Genomic DNA, 16195 nt, shown 5'->3' on the forward strand with positions numbered 1-16195 from the left:
AGCAGCATTTTGTATAGTACACAAGTGGATGTTATTTTGAGCCATCTTCCATCTAAGTTAAATTTCCTAAAGTCCATTGAATCACTTTCAGAATTGCTCTAATGAGGCAGGATTGACCAACCTAGCCATCCATTAAAACAAGAAATATTGTTTGTGCTGAGCTTAGTCACCCCATTAATTCTATATGCTGACATGCATGGAACCGAATGTGGCATATGACAACGATTCAATTACCTCGCCATGATGCTCGTAGATTACACCGATGCGCTAGCATTATTGTACGTAAACTAGGAGGCGAATGAAATGAACCTATAGAATTCAATGCAATGTACATAAACATGAGAAGAATGAGACATTATTATATTTTGCTATGACCTAATTATCAATCAAGAGCGAGACATTGAGGGAGAAACCATTCTTGAATCTATTTTTTACTTCAATCTCTCTGAGTCAATGTTGGAAATACAATAAAGATGAGATCAAGAAAATAAAATACAATCCAGCTACTCAAGAAAAGGTCTAACCAAGCCAAAAGATTTTAAAATTTAAATAGTACATATAAAAGATCCTTATTATTATTTTTTTTTGATATACAAAGAGGCCGTAGCCCAAATAAGACAAAGCTAATATCTTACATTCTGTGCACCTATTAGATCTGCAAAAAAAATTTGGGTCAAGGCCGGTGGAGTAGAGAACTGATCCTGATAAAAAAACTTCATGCTTGTCAAGTGTCTGGACTGCAACCTAGCTGGCAGCCTGATTAGCTTCTTGTTACATATGGGAGGCTTAAAAAAACTGATTGTAGCAGTCTTTCAATGAAAGATATCCTTCAGCAATGGATTTACTTTAATTCTGCCAGTGGGATGAGAGTTTATTCGTGTTATGATTGAAGAGTAGTAGCCTTCTGACCACGCCTGTGGTGCTCTATAATGAAGAATGGTTTTACCAAGATCAACCCATGCTGCTACTAGTTCTACACAAGGAACTGTAACTTTTAATAGTTATCTACCTTCTGCAGCAATCAACCTGTCGTAATGATCATTAATGGCATAGCCTCCTACTGCTTTATCACCTCGTACAAGGATCATTACTATTCAAATGTGGTCCTTGGATGGTATATTCTTGGGAGATTCCTCTTGAGGCAGCTTAGGCATGGAATACACATCTTACCTGATTATGATAAATTTTACTGTGAGGCACACCTTCAACAAATCTATCATCAGAGCAGAATTAAGAGCTGCATGAGAAGGCATTACATATACGAGACGTGCATTGGGTGCAGATAATATTAATTTATCTCAAAGATGACTCAGCTACGATGATCGATTGGATTCAGGGTTGGCACAATGTGACGATCAGCATCTGCTGCTTCGGAACATCTGCAAGCTTTCGGAGGGCTTGACACTTTTTAAATTATTTATATTTTTTAAAAAATAAATAGCATCGCCGACTGGATTACTACTTATGCTGCGCATTAAGGCCAACGCTTGCTCAGCTCTGTGCGAGTCCTCGGTACTCTCTGTTAATATTTTTTTAAAGTAAAAACTTCATCATCAACTAATGCCCATCTGCGGGGTATTTAAGTAAATACAACCTACCAAGGAGATACCTCGGGGCGGATCGGGGTTATAGCTTTCGCGCGGAAGAAGGATTCACCTTCCTTCGTGCGAATCCACCGTTGGATCATCCACAAAGCGCTCCGAATCTGCAATTCATCCGATTACACAAATCGCAAAGCGAGCAGTGGATGATCCAACGGTGGCTTGCGCGAAGGAAGGTGAATCTTTCTTCCGCGCGAAAGATACACCCTCGACCCGCCTCCGGCTGTGATGAAATGAAATCTCCTTCCACTAAGTCCGCCCTCCACCTTCTCCTGCCTCCTCCGTCTACAAAAACACCCGCTCTATAATCCGCCACCCAGCAGCCGATCGGACCTCCTCGTCGGACGAAAAAACCATTCATCGCCGAGCAAAACAATGGCGAAGATCGCGCTCGGAAGCCGGCAGGAGGCCGCCGAGCCGGACTGCATCCGCGCCGTCCTCGCAGAGGTCGTCCTCACCTTCCTCTTCGTCTTCGCCGGTGTCGGCGCCGCCATGACGGCAGGTATATATACATATACGTTGGGAGATCGGTAGTTCCGATTTTTAGATTTTGGTTGGTGATTACGGTTTTGAGGTGGTGGTGGTGGTGGACGCGGCAGGGAAGATGGCGGGAGGGGCGGACACGATAATGGGTTTGACGGCGGTGGCGGTGGCGCACGCGCTGGTGGTGGCGGTAATGATATCGGCGGGGCTCCACATCTCCGGCGGCCATCTCAACCCGGCGGTGACGCTAGGACTCGCCGTCGGCGGCCACATCACCCTCTTCCGGTCTATCCTTTACATCATCGCCCAGATGCTGGGTTCTTCCCTGGCTTGCCTCCTCCTCAAGTACCTTACCGGGGGAATGGTGAGTTGAAGAGTTTCCCTATTACCTCTCTGCCCGGAGATCTATCTCCATATTAAAGAAGCGATCATGCCTGAAACACAAATCTCAAAGTCCTCTTACGTAGCCCTGACCCCTAAGTTAAAACAGCTAGCTCTGCAAATAAACCAAGATGTTCATGAAGCTTAGCTCGAGATAGGCTTGATTTTGAAACCATTCAATTAAGAAACGAGCCAGGTTCAATTAAGAGACAAGCCAGTTAATTTGAAGTTCGTATAGGTATAGATATATTGGCAAACTAGGAAAAAAAAAAGCTTATTTAAAAAAAAAAAAAAAAAAAAAAAACACCGAGCTCTTAAGATATAGACCGAGAAAACTTACATGCACTCAGCTCAATAGTAGGCTCATTTGATAGACTTAATCCGATCCTTACCTTAATTAACGATGCCAACTGATGGAATTGGTAAATTTATTCCACGTTCTAAACTACACCTTTGGCTGCACTTCCTTCGGGCCATGGAAATGCTGAACATTTTGGCCTTGGCTAAGATATTTACAGAAAACCTGATACAAGGTTGGTCGGAGATGCACTAGGCCCAAAAACGCAGCCTTCACTCAGATCACAGTTTGACTGCAAATAAGTTAGCGTAATAGTAAGCTGCCTCGGCTCAACTTATGGTAGAAAATTGCTACTCTAAGCTTCAGCAAGGCTTGACCAGACAACAGTGTTCCAAGCCTGGCTGCAGGTTTGTGATCAGCTGAACAAGCTTGTTATTAAGTTTGGACCCCAGCTTGTTTGTATTTTCGAAAGCCAAAATTGTTTAAGATTATCTCATTTGTGAGTTGAGCTTTGAATTATTTTTTGAGCATGGCTTATCTCCTCACCTAACTCGACCAGCTTGTCATCAAGCAACCCTGAGCTGTTCAGTTATTGGCAACCCTAGCCATTCCTAGGGTTTTTTCTGTGTCGATGTGTTTTATTTTCTTTTCTTTTTTTCTTTTTGCTAAGGCATGGATGTGTAATTCGATACTCATAAATCTTTTCAGCTAGCTTACACATCTAACCTGATAAATAAAAATTTTGCATGGTTGACAGGATACTCCAATTCATGCTCTTGCTGCTGGCATTGGCGCCGTCCAAGGTGTAATTATGGAGATAGTCCTCACCTTCTCCTTGCTCTTCTCCGTCTATGGCACCATTGTGGACCCAAGGAAGGGTATTATAGCCGGCCTGGGCCCTCTTCTTGTTGGGCTTGTAGTTGGGGCTAACATCCTAGCTGGCGGGCCTTTCTCGGGTGCATCCATGAACCCAGCTAGGTCCTTTGGGCCAGCCTTGGCCAGCTGGGATTGGACCGACCACTGGATCTATTGGGTTGGGCCACTAATCGGCGGTCCGCTTGCTGGGTTCATCTACGACCATCTTTTTATCATAAGGACTCATGAACCTCTTCCACGGGATGATGGTTTCTGATGGTCCATTTAGCTTTCGATTAAAAGGATCTTGGTGGTAGTCATGTTTTAATCGTATCATCATCTATGTTTTGTGTAGTCTGTAAACATATACCTGCCTACTTGCTAGATTTGCCTGCATGATTGTCATGTTCAACTCGGGCCTTCTCATTTGCACTTTGTGAGACGAATGTCCCATGTATTTCTGTCATTATATTCATGGATATTTTATTTGTATTATTTTTCTAAATGGAATGAGTGCAAATCTTCTAGAATCCTAACTGTAGGAAATTCCTAGAAATTAGTACATGGCTTGGGAGCAGCTTAATTTCCGGTCGATACTCCCCATGGTTTGACTTCCATGATTCAATATGGTCGATCTAACTTAACCTATTCTGATCCAACCCAATGTTGAAGTACCATAATAACAGAAAGGGAAAAAATTATTAAAACAGACTAGGTATTTTCGAAAGACCTCACCCACATTTAAGGAAAAATATAAAATCACGAGAGTTGTTAATCTATCGCTGATACCATGTTAAGATCCTATTTTGAAAATTCAAACGTACGTTTAGATGGATAGGCTCAAAAGAGTTCTTAAGCTATCTGATGTGGGACTATTAATCTTTAATACATGCATATGAGAACTCGATGATATTTTGGCACGGGATACATTTGCAGCATATCATGTAACAATTTCCTATTGGATCTGAATTTGATTCTACCTCAAATAGTTTGTTCTTTCCTCAATGAGATGCCTTACAACTCCCTAGTCTTCGATCGTGTCCAATCATCTATTCATCTCCAAGCCCAGCCAAAGTTTCCCAGAAAGAAGAAAGATTCCTTCCTATCCTCACCACCTTTTTCCTTGCCGGCCATGTCTTACTACTCTCCGAGCCATGTCCATCTCCACACCAAACCAACTACAAAATCCCTGCAAGCACCCACGCTAGATAAGCCTATCCGACAAGCTGTACGTAATCACCCTATGAACATAACTCCGAGCCCCCTTGGCAAATTCAAACACAGGACGTGGTCGCCTGGTCGGTGCTCTTCGTGGCGAGTAAGAGAAAAATATTGGAGCACGCCCATAACCCATGCACCTGTGCTCGGCGGCATCTACAGAAGGAGTTCTATCATGAAGTGTGAGAGTACCATTGGTAGAGATGGCATGCAGTACTAGCGATAGCCTTTGCACCAGCCATCTGAAAATGTTCGAGGAGATCTCGGATATATTTGTGTTGGGATTAGACAACACTTGCTCCTAAGTACTATTAGGATTCTGAAGAGCTCGAGTGGCACAAGTAGGTTCGGCGGAGGAGAGAAGAGGGTATTTGGCAGCAGCAGAAATTATTTTAGCCTTGTCGATGTTGTTTTGAGAATGGATCACTATTGGGTGGGTTCGATATGGAGGAGAGGAAGGATTTCTAGGGTTTTGACGATGAAGTAGTAGGAGTGGTCACCGGAGAAAGGAAATGGAGAAGTGGAAAAGAGTGAGGCATCTGAACACGGGTCCTGTTGAGCAAGTGAGGCTGTTAAGGATGCTTCATGTTGAAATCACCACTTATCCCAAAAGCTTAAGCTGATAAGATGAGGTAGATTTATTTATATATTTTATATTTTCTTACACTCTTTCGCACATGTGAGCCGGACTTTCCTTTAATAAGTGAGCCCAATATATAAAATTTTTAATAATGGGGTTAAAGAATGTGGAAACAAAGTTCGAACTCAGGACCTCTGCTCTGATACCAAGTTGAAATCACCACTTGTCCTGAAAACTTAAGCTCATATGTGGCCCGGACTTTTTGTTTAATGGGTGAGCTCAACATGTGAAATTTTTAATAACAGAGTTAAAGAGTGCAGGGACAGGGTTAAGCATAAGCTTATAGGACAAGTGGTGTTTCAACATGGTATCAGAGCAGAGGTCCAACCCTGTCTCCGCACTTTTTAACCCTATTATTAAAAAAAAAATCACATATTGGGCTCTCCATTAAAAAAAAGTCCAGCCCACATGTGAGAGAGAGTGTAAGAAAATATAAAATATATAAATAAATCTACCTCATTCTATCAACTTAAGTTTTTAAGGAAAAATAGTAATTTCAACATGGTATCAAAGCAGAAGTCTTGAGTTTGAACCGTCTCCGCACTCTTTAACCCCATTATTAAAAATTTTACATGTTGGGCTCACCCATTAAAGAAAAATCCGGCCCATATGTGAGAGAGAGTGTAAGAAAATATAAAATATATAAATAAATCTACGTCATCCTATCAACTTAAGCTTTTAGGACAAGTGGTGTCACACCCCGAATTCGGATCATAACACGGCCGTGCTATTGCAAAATTAAGCATACAATAACACGCAGCCACTTTAAAACTTTAAATCAATTATAAACAATTATATTCTTGAATGTCATCAAATGTTTCATTGGTGAAAGATTGATTACAAAACATCTAAAAATAGCAACATTTAATATTTTTTTTTATTTTCCCCTTAACCCTGAAGCATGTCGCGCTCCTTGTTCTAGCATCTCCTATTCATCTGTAAGAATATAAATAAATTGGTGTGAGCTATAAAGCTCAGTAAGTAAACAAGCATAATCTTATCAGATCAAGCATAATGTTTTATATGCTAATGCACTATTTGAAGAATAAACAGTTGTAATAAAGAAGCATTTTCTATAATCAAACCAGTCATAAAACTATGCATGTCCATTCATGCAACTTCATAAATGTGATTATGCATCATAAAACTTTGCCATTATTTCATGCTTTGAAATCCATACTCATCATAATTCATGCTTTGAAATCCGTGCTTGCCATATTTCATGCTTTGAAATTCGTGCTCTCAGATAATAGTGCAGCTATGGTCACTATTATTACCCGTGACAGGGCCAAAATCTTTACCAACTATTATTTTTCATTGGCAGGGTCTAAGCCAAGCTATTATAACCCGCTGGCGAGGGCCGTATGCCGAGCTACTGTAATCTGCTGGCGAGGGCCATAATCTTTGCCAACTATTGTTCCCCATTGGCAGGGTCTAAACCAAGCTACTATAACCCACTGGCGAGGGCCGTATGCCGAGCTACTGTAACCCGCTGGCGAGGGCCATAATTTTTACCAACTATTGTTCTCCGTTGGCAGGGTCTAAACCAAGCTAATATAACCCACTGGCGAGGGCCGTATGCCGAGCTACTGTAACCCGCTGGCGAGGGCCATAATCTTTGCCAACTATTGTTCCCCGTTGGCAGGGTCTTCTTCCAGTTACTATTACCCACTGGCGGGGGTCGTAAAGCCAAGTTACTTTTACCCACTGGCGGGGGTCATATGCCTAGTTACTGTTACCCACTGGCGGAGGTCGTGCATAGCGATCTGAGAGCTCTTAAAACATATCATGCTTTTCATAAATCTTTTCTCATAGATATATTGGAAAGTAAATAATGGCATCATGCTAAATAAAACTCATGATCATGCTGAAAACTTTATTTTTCTATGCATCTTTCTACATCATCATAATCATGTGTAAATAATATAATAATCATGATGGTTGCTATTTATCCAAAATCATGCAATCATTTGTTAACACATGCTTGATCCTAATTTTGTGAAAACATAAATAATCATATACAATTTCATAATCAAATAGTTACAAGTATTTGATAAAACATAAGGTTATATCAGGGTTACTTATTTTTTCCACAATTCATATACATAATTCAAATTGCATAAATAATACGTGTTCATCTTATAAAATGTGATACATAATCCATAAAAAGATTAAGACAGGTTACTTACCTTAATTTGTTCACCAAATGCCAATTCTCCAATACCTAGTAAGATCATTAAATTACATGTCACTTGCACATTTAATTTTTATTTATTTATAATCTTAAAGTCATTTATAGCCCATCCATAGAACTCAATTTCATGTTCGGGTCCATAGCCTAATTCAATTTCTGATTCAGGCCCATGGCTCAATCCAATTTCTGGTTCTGGTTTGGGTCAGCTTCTAGTTCAGTTAATTATGGGTTTAAGAATATTGGGCTCAGACTAGGGCCCAGCCTGGCCTCAGGCCTTTAAACCCGGTTCATTTGAAGCCCACTGTCGGAATCAGGCCCAATTCGGCCCACATCCATTTTTATTTTATTTTTTTTTCTTTTTCTTTTCTTTTCTTTTCTTTTCTTCGTTTTCTTTTCTTTCTCTTTTTCTTTCTTTTTCTTCTCTTCCTTCTCCACTCTTCCCGAACCTTCTTCTCCTTCATTCTTCTTCCCGTCCCCATCCCCTCCTCTTCCTCTTCTCTCATGAAGCAACGAGGTGAGCTTGGGTGGAGGCTGGCCCGTAGCTGACGGCATTGTGGCCGACCAGCGGCGTCCGCATGGCATGCGGCTGACCCTGCGGCCGACACCCGTGGTCGACCCGGTGGTATCTTCGGCCGGAACATAGAGATCCCTTTCTCCTTCTTGGTCTCTTTTCTCAGATTCGATGCAATAGAGGGGATGAGAAGCCCTCCTCTGTCGGCATATCAAGGAAGGGAAGATCCCTCGGCTCTACCGCCCCCTTGGCGGAGGCCGACGACAGCTGCAGCCGAGTCGGGGGTTCTCTCCCTCGGGCCACCAAGATCGAGAAGGGAGCAAGAAGCCCTCCTCTCCGGCAACCCTAAGAACATACTGATTCCACCCCATGGGAACAGGATGTGCTTGGACCGACCCCTCCTTCCATGGATCGAGAGTTAGGGTTTGGCCAATAGGGGAGGGAGATGATCGGGAGGAGAAGGGTCTTCGGCCATCGACGGTCGGGGCCACAACCGTGGCCGATCGTGTCAGTGTTGGCTCAGAGGCCGAACACTGTAGATAAGATCTCTCCCTTCCCTCCTCCTCATCTTCTTCCTTCTCTTCTTCACTCTTCGATCTCTTCTATTTCATTTTTCCCTTTTTGGTTTTGTTTCATAGCTAGACTAGATCCTACTTGAATGAAGTATGAATGATACGAGGGAGAAGGGATCAAGACTTACCTAGCTCCAGAGCAGAGCCTTTGATGTTTCCTCCGGTGATTCGGCGACAGTGTCAAGCAAGGGATACCTCCTCCACCGGCACCGCCACTCCTGCTTCAGTTCTTTGTAGCAGAAGAAAGAGGGAGTGAGGGCAGTGAGAGGTGAAGGATGAAGCGTCCTTGGGCTCTTATAAGCCTCGGCAGGGAAGGAGAAGTGGTGGTGATCGTGGCTGTCAGGCGGTTATAACCGCCTCAACAGTTGCCGATCTCCACCGCTATTCCTCCCAAGTCTCCAGATGGGCTGGGATTTACAAGTGGTGATTTCAACAGTAGTAGAAAAAGAGAGTTCGATGGATGTTGAAATCTCACCACACATGTATCATGGGTGCAAGGTTATATTTATAGTCATTGAGATATACAAAGAAGAGTTTCACAAGGCAACAAATAAAGCATATTACAAAAAATTAGGAGAACAATCGGTACTGTTTTACAAGGCAACAAATAAAATAGATTTTTTATGCAAAAAATTAAGAGAACAATTAACACTGTTTTACAAGGCAACAAATGAAGACTCAGATCTAGATGATTTGAATTTTGAACATGGCTCCAGATGATTTGAATTTTGAATTGATTTTGAATTTAAATTTTGAATTGATTTTGAATTGATACAGTTAATATCCCCCCTCAAACTGTGCGTGGTAGTAAGGCACAGTTTGTGTCGTAGACGTTCCAAATCAAGACGAGTCTGAGGCTTGGTGAAGATATTAGCAATCTATGATGAGGTGGGCACATGACAAGTAACCAATAGCCCAAGAGATACACGCTCACGAATATAATGATAGTCTAACTCAATATGCTTTCTACGAGCATGAAATACTGGATTTACTGTCATATATAATGAGCTCAAATTGTCATAGAAAAGAACATGGGCATTAGGTAATGAGAAATGAAGATCACGAAGTATAAATGACATCCAAGTTAATTCAACTGCAGTTTGGGCTATTGCTCTGTATTCGGCCTCAGAGCTAGATCGAGAAACAATTGACGGTCTTTTAACGCACCAAGAAATAAGATTACTCCCAAGATAAGTGCAAAAACCAGTCGTTGATCGTCGAGTTAAGGAGCAGCCTGTCCAATTGGCGTTTGAGAATGCATATAAGTCTAGTGTACTAGATGCCCAAATATGAAGACCCAACTTAATGGTGCCTTTAAATATACCTCAAAATTCTTCTCACCATCGTAAAGTGACTATCAGTTGAAGCTTGCATAAATTGAGAAACATAATTGACACTGAACGAGATATCAGGTCTCGTTAGAGTCAAATATTGCAATGCACCAACTAATGAGCGATAGTGATGTGGGTCTTTGTATGGAGTAGAGTTCTGATCTGACTTAAACTTCTAAGACATAGGAGTAGAAATTAGTTGACTCATGCATAGAATTACGTTCTAACAAGTCAACAACATACTTAGCTTTATGAAGCACAATACCATCGGAGACATGTGAAACTCAAATTTTTAGAAAATAATGGAGAGGACCGAGATCTTTCATTGCAAACTCTGAATTTAGAGTGGCAATAAGCTCATTGAGAAGAGCATCAGATGAGCCTGTGAGAACTATATCATCCATGTATAGAAGTAAAATTAATATACCTGTTGCTGAGTGAAGGATAAATAAACTAGGATCAGTAGAGCTGCAGAAAAAACTAGTTTCAAGTAGGAAGGAACTAAAACGATCAAACCAAGCTCGAGGAGCTTGTTTTAGTCCACAGATGGCTTCATGCAGCAAGCAGACATAGTCAAGATGTTTAGAACTTTGAAAGCCATGAGGTTGCTCCATGAAAACTTATTCGGATAACACATCATGAAGGAATGCGTTCTTTACATCTAACTGACGAATGTTCTCCTTGCAAACAACAACAATGGAGAGAACTAATTTGATAGTTTTTGGTTTGACAATAGGTGAAAAAGTCTTAGAAAAATCAATTCCTTCAATTTGATGATACCCTTTTGCAACCAATCAAGCTTTGAGCCGTTGTAAATACCCATCAGCATTGAGTTTGGTTTTAAACACCTAGTGTGAACCAACAACATTCACTAACGGATCTCTAGGAACAAGAGTCCAGGTCTGATTGTGAGACAAGGCAGCAAGTTCTTCTTCCTTAGCTTTGGTCCAACCAGGATGTTTACAAGCAGCTCGGATAGTGTTGGGTGCTTTTGGAATAGGACCGTAGTCATGTAGCATGGCATAGCGAGGATTGGGCTTGCGAATATCTGATTTAGCACGAGTTGTCATATGATGAGAGATAGATATTTGAGAAGAGGATGTACTAGTAGCAGATTTGTGAGGTGGGGCATCATTCATAGGCTCATGAATTTTATTTGTTGCCATGGGTTCAAGAGGTGCATTGGTCAGAGGTAAAATAGATGCATTAGGAACAGAGTGTGAAGCATCAGTGAGTAAATCAGAGATGACTATGGTCTTTGCCAATGGAGCATCAGTTGGTGGAGGTTCATATGGGGGCATTTGTTGAGTGGAGTCCGTTGGAATTGAAGGACCAAATGTGGTGGCAAATTCGAAGGAAGCTATTCTTTAAAGGTAGTGACAATTAACTCAGAAGCACCATGTTGAAGAGAGGCAGGTTCTTTAAATGGAAGTGTTGGCTCATCAAATACCACATGGTGAGAGATAATGGTCCTCCGAGTAGAAGGATAGTAGCATCGATACCCCTTGTATCTATCACTGTAACCCAAGAATACACAGAGTAAAGACTTAGCATCAAACTTACTTATTTTAATATCCCATATGTAAGAAAAGCACCGTGAACCCAGAACCCGAAAAGAACCATAATTTGATTGTTGATTGTGAAGCAAATAAAATGGTGATCGCCATTGAAGAGTTGCCGAAGGAGTTCTGTTAACAAGAAAAATAGCAGTGGTGAAGCTTCAACCCAGAATTTCTTAGGAATATTTGCATGAAGCATCATAGTAAGTCCAACTTCTCTTATTACTCGATGTCGTCGCTCTACAACCCCATTTTGTTTGGGTGTGTAGGGACAAAAAAATCTGATAAATGATACCTGATTATTGCATATGGTTTAAAAATTGCTGATTAACAAATTCTTCACCACCATCAGTTTATATTATTTTAATAGATTTTTTATATTGGCAAGTAACATACGTTTCAAACAACCAGTACTAAGCAAAGAAATCTAATTTCTGTCATAGAGGAATTAACCATATAAAGTTCGTGAAATCATCCACAATTGCAGCATAATATCGAAAATGGTTAATAGAAGTAACTGGAGCAGCTCCCCATAAATCAATATATAGCTTATCAAAGATAGCAATACTTTTAGAAGAAGATAATGAAAAGGAATGTTTAGACATCTTTCCTAATTGACAGCTCTCACACATGGGAGCTGCTACTTTATTGGACATAACTTTTATTAAACTAGAATTGCGAAGATGTACTACGACAACTGCTTGAGGATGGCCGAGCTGCTGATGCCATAATTCTTCAGTGACAGCTTGAAATCTGGTTAAGAAGAAGGCAACCAGCGAAGCACGATGGAGTATAAGTTACCCTATTTTATTCCCCTCATCAGCACCTTTTGGGGGACTCGGTCCTTTATGACAAAATCTTGATTAGAGAACTCATAGTTAAATGAATAATCAGAAGTAAGTTGGCCAATAGATAACAAATTCCTCTCTAAATCCAGAACTAAAAGAACATCAATTAAGATAATTTGAGAAGAACCAGAACCAAGAGTAGCATCACCAATATAAGTTATACGTAAGAAATCCCCATTCCCAATAAGAACATTATCAATACCATTGTAGGGACGAAGGTTATGCAAAATACCTTCTTGAGAAGTCATATGAGTTGAAGCCCCTGTGTCCGACATCCATTCTTCATCATTGGCATCTGAATCAAAATGAAGAGCTACAAATGCCTTTGGTACGTAAATTGTCAGGTTGAATGGCGTGATTAAACCTATGCCAGCAACGAAGGGCATTGTGACCTCGTTTGTCACAGATTTGGCAAACAAGATCATGATTGTTCTCTCGAGAATTGTTAGGTGCAATAGGGACAGAGCTGCAAATATTTGGTTTGGCCGAAGATTGGTTAGCAGGACCAAACCCCTTACCCTTAGAGAAGAAATTACCTGAGTTTCTTGGCCCTTTGTTGTGTGACTTGGAGTTGTTTTTCTGCCCAAAGAAGGCAGTATAGGCAGCTTGGTCTGGAGAATGAAGGCTCACACGTGTTTCATAACTCTGCAGCAAAGGAACTACTTCGCCATAGGAGGGCATAGGAGGTTTAAGAATTGAAGTAGTAAACGGTTCATAGCGAGCACCAAGTCCGTTAAGCAAGGGAAAAACCTTTATTTTGTCACTTACTAGATGTCCAATAGCAGCTAGGCTATCACAAATACCTTTAAACTTGCGAAGATAGTCATTGAGAAACATTTCTGGATCTTTTTTCATGTAGGTAAGTTGTTGATGAGTTGAAACTAGCGCTCTTGAGAGGCTTGAGCATAGGCTTCTTTAAGAGCAGATCAGACTTGTGTGGAAGTATCAAGGCCAATGACAATGCCAAAGCCTTCCTCAGGCAGAGTGCCAATGATCCACACTCTAAGAAGACGATCGATAGTTTTTCATTTCTGGTACTAGGGTTTGGAGCAAGGGCAGCATTCGATCCATCTACTACTGAAAGTACAGCAGCTGAAGATGACATGTCGCTAGTGAGATAGCCTACCAACACTTGGCTTTCTACAAGAGCAAGAATCTGGTCACGCCAAAGAGGATAGTTTTCTGGTTTCAATCTAAGTGTGACAAAATTGCCAATATTAAGAGATGCAGAAGACATATTTTCTTTTTGAAAGAAAGAAAGGCACTCCTTACAATTTGAGCGCTCTGATACCAAGTAGAAAAAGAAAGTTCGATAGACGTTGAAATCACCACTTATCCTAAAAGCTTAAACTGATAGGATGAGATAGATTTATTTATATATTTTATATTTTCTTACACTCCTCCTTACATGTGGGCCGGACTTTTCTTTAATGAGTGAGCTCAACATGTGAAATTTTTGATAATGGGGTTAAAGAGTGTGGAAACAAGGTTAAACCCCTTATTTTATTAGCTTAAGGTGATGGGAAAAGTGGTGATTTCAACATGTTATCAAAGGAGAGGTCCTAAATTCGAATCCTGTCTCTGCACTCTTTAACACCATTATTAAAAATTTCACATGATGGGCTTGCCCATTAAAAAGAAGTCTGATCCGCATGTGAGGGAGAGTGTAAGAAAATATAAAATATATAAATAAATTTACCTCATCCTACAAGCTTAAGTTTGTGAGACAAGTGGTGAGATTTCAACATCTATCGTACTCTCTTTTCCTACTCTTCATGGTCCACACATGCAGGTTCCTCATGGCTACAAGAAGGCACACTCGATGACGGGCCAGAGATCGGAAGAGTAAAGAAATAAGTAGAAATCGTGGATGCAACTCGGCTAAGTAAAGATGCACAAGTAAGTGCAACCGAAGGAAAAAAATGCATGTGACGAGAAGCATAAAGTTTTTGGGTAACTAGATGATGGCATTTATATGCACTTTGTGAAAGTGAGTACCCAAGAAACATGCAAGGACTTGACCGTGGTTCAAATTTGTTATTCTTGTAGTGTCTCAACCACAGATAGCAAAGGCAGCCAAAAACTCTTGATTTTTCATAATTAGGTTTTTGCTTGAGAAAGGCCCTCAAATGGTGATTTTAGATGCAGCATTGCTGTAGGTAGCATGTTTATTAAACATGTGGCAGATTGAAATGCATAAGACCAAAAGTAGAAGAAAGAGAAGCTTGATGCGACAAAGTGAGACCTATTTCAATAATATGTCTGGGGCGCCATTCTGCACTTGCATTATGTTGACGTATGTGAGGTGTCATTATGAATGAGAAGCAAAGAGCTCTTCTAACTTTTTATACTCGCTAGTACCATCTAAACAAACGGAGCTAATAGAAGTATTAAAATTTTTTCGATAAGAGCCTTAAAATTTGGAAATAAAAAAAAAGACATCAGATTTATTTTTCAGAGGGTAAAACCAAACATATTTTGTGAAATGATCTACAAAAATAATATAATAGTGAAAACCATCACTCGAAGTAAATAGAGCAGGACACGATATGTCAGTATAGATAAAATTAAGAGGTTCACGACTCTTAAGACTCTACTTATCAAACGAAAGCCTGTAACTCTTATAGCATCTGCAAGAATCATAAGGAGAAATCGAACCTAAGGAGGAACATGATGAAGAAAATTTTTGGAGTAGATGTTGAAGGATGCAAGAAGAGAAGTGACCAAGCCATCTATGCCAATCCCGAATGGCTGTGGCAATACTGATAAATGTTGATCAATGAAGAAGCCTGAGGAACCTGAACATACGTAAGCAAGAGGGAGGCATCATTGTCACTTTGGTCGCGGGTGAGTGTCGCTCTCATGCGCAGATCTTTCATCTGAATATGAAATAAGAAAAATTCAATAGAAATCCAACTAGATTTGCAAAACTTTGAAATAGAGATTGAGTTTTGTTTAACCGATGGCGCACAGAGGATATTATTTAAGAAAAAGGACCGAGAGGGTGATTAAAGTTTAGTAGAGCCAACATGGGAAATAGCCAAACCTAATTAACCCATCACCAACTACAAGCTCATCGTCTCCATCATAATCAGTATGGATGGAAAGATTGCGAAGCTCCGATGTAACATGACGTGAGGCTGCCAAATAAACCAACCATCGTTGATTACCAGCATGAGAGGAAGAAACACATTTGGCTGCAGGTGACAAGCAAAGAGACAGCTTAGCAGTGCGCCCAGGTTGATCACAAAATTGATATAAGATTTGTGGATTTGGACCGTCTGGAGCAACGACCTTGCAACTGAAAAAAAATTATGATTGAAGGAGTTGTAGTGAGAATAACGACGTTGGCTGGCCTCGCCTCTCTATTGAGCTGGGTTCCAGCCTTGACGTGAGTTGTTACTCTTACCCGATTGATTGCCTCGAGACTTTTAGGTATACTCGGCAATAACGACATCAACATCTATTGCGGACTCATCCCGTTTGAGGTTTTTTCAAAATCAATGAGCTTGTCATGAAGCTCCTTGAAGGTCATGATAGGACTTTCGCATGCATGCTTCTATAGCAGTCGAAAGAGGCTTGTACGGTTGTACTTTGGACCAAGACCATTCAAGGCATGAATGATCGTATCATCTTTATCAACTCCTCGGTTATGGCCTTGAGGGCTCGAAGATACTCGGCAACTGATTTGCAAACAATGCCCA

General features: G+C 40.8%; 1 protein-coding gene across 1 annotated transcript; it reads left to right on the forward strand.

Moving 5' to 3' along the window:
* The first annotated feature begins 1664 nt into the window (after positions 1-1664).
* Positions 1665-4110, forward strand: LOC103715571 (putative aquaporin TIP4-3). Its single transcript, XM_008803249.6, has 3 exons — positions 1665-2103; positions 2201-2448; positions 3521-4110. The coding sequence occupies exons 1-3, from the start codon at positions 1977-1979 to the stop codon at positions 3893-3895; spliced, it is 750 nt and encodes a 249-aa protein (XP_008801471.1). The 5' UTR covers positions 1665-1976; the 3' UTR covers positions 3896-4110.
* The last annotated feature ends 12085 nt before the right edge of the window (positions 4111-16195 follow it).

The sequence above is a fragment of the Phoenix dactylifera genome, chromosome 1 (assembly GCF_051530095.1).
Source record: "Phoenix dactylifera cultivar Ajwa chromosome 1, Ajwa_hap1_PhDact_Kaust_v1.1, whole genome shotgun sequence".
Classification (NCBI taxonomy): Eukaryota; Viridiplantae; Streptophyta; class Magnoliopsida; order Arecales; family Arecaceae; genus Phoenix; species Phoenix dactylifera.

What these genes read in the sequence shown, in the direction of transcription:
- LOC103715571 (XM_008803249.6), top strand. Translation starts at nt 1,977, where the DNA reads ATGGCGAAGATCGCGCTCGGAAGCCGGCAGGAGGCCGCCGAGCCGGAC. An exon ending in CGGCGCCGCCATGACGGCAG is followed by an intron (nt 2,104 to 2,200) that starts GTATATATACAT and finishes TGGACGCGGCAG; the next exon opens with GGAAGATGGCGGGAGGGGCG. An exon ending in AGTACCTTACCGGGGGAATG is followed by an intron (nt 2,449 to 3,520) that starts GTGAGTTGAAGA and finishes CATGGTTGACAG; the next exon opens with GATACTCCAATTCATGCTCT.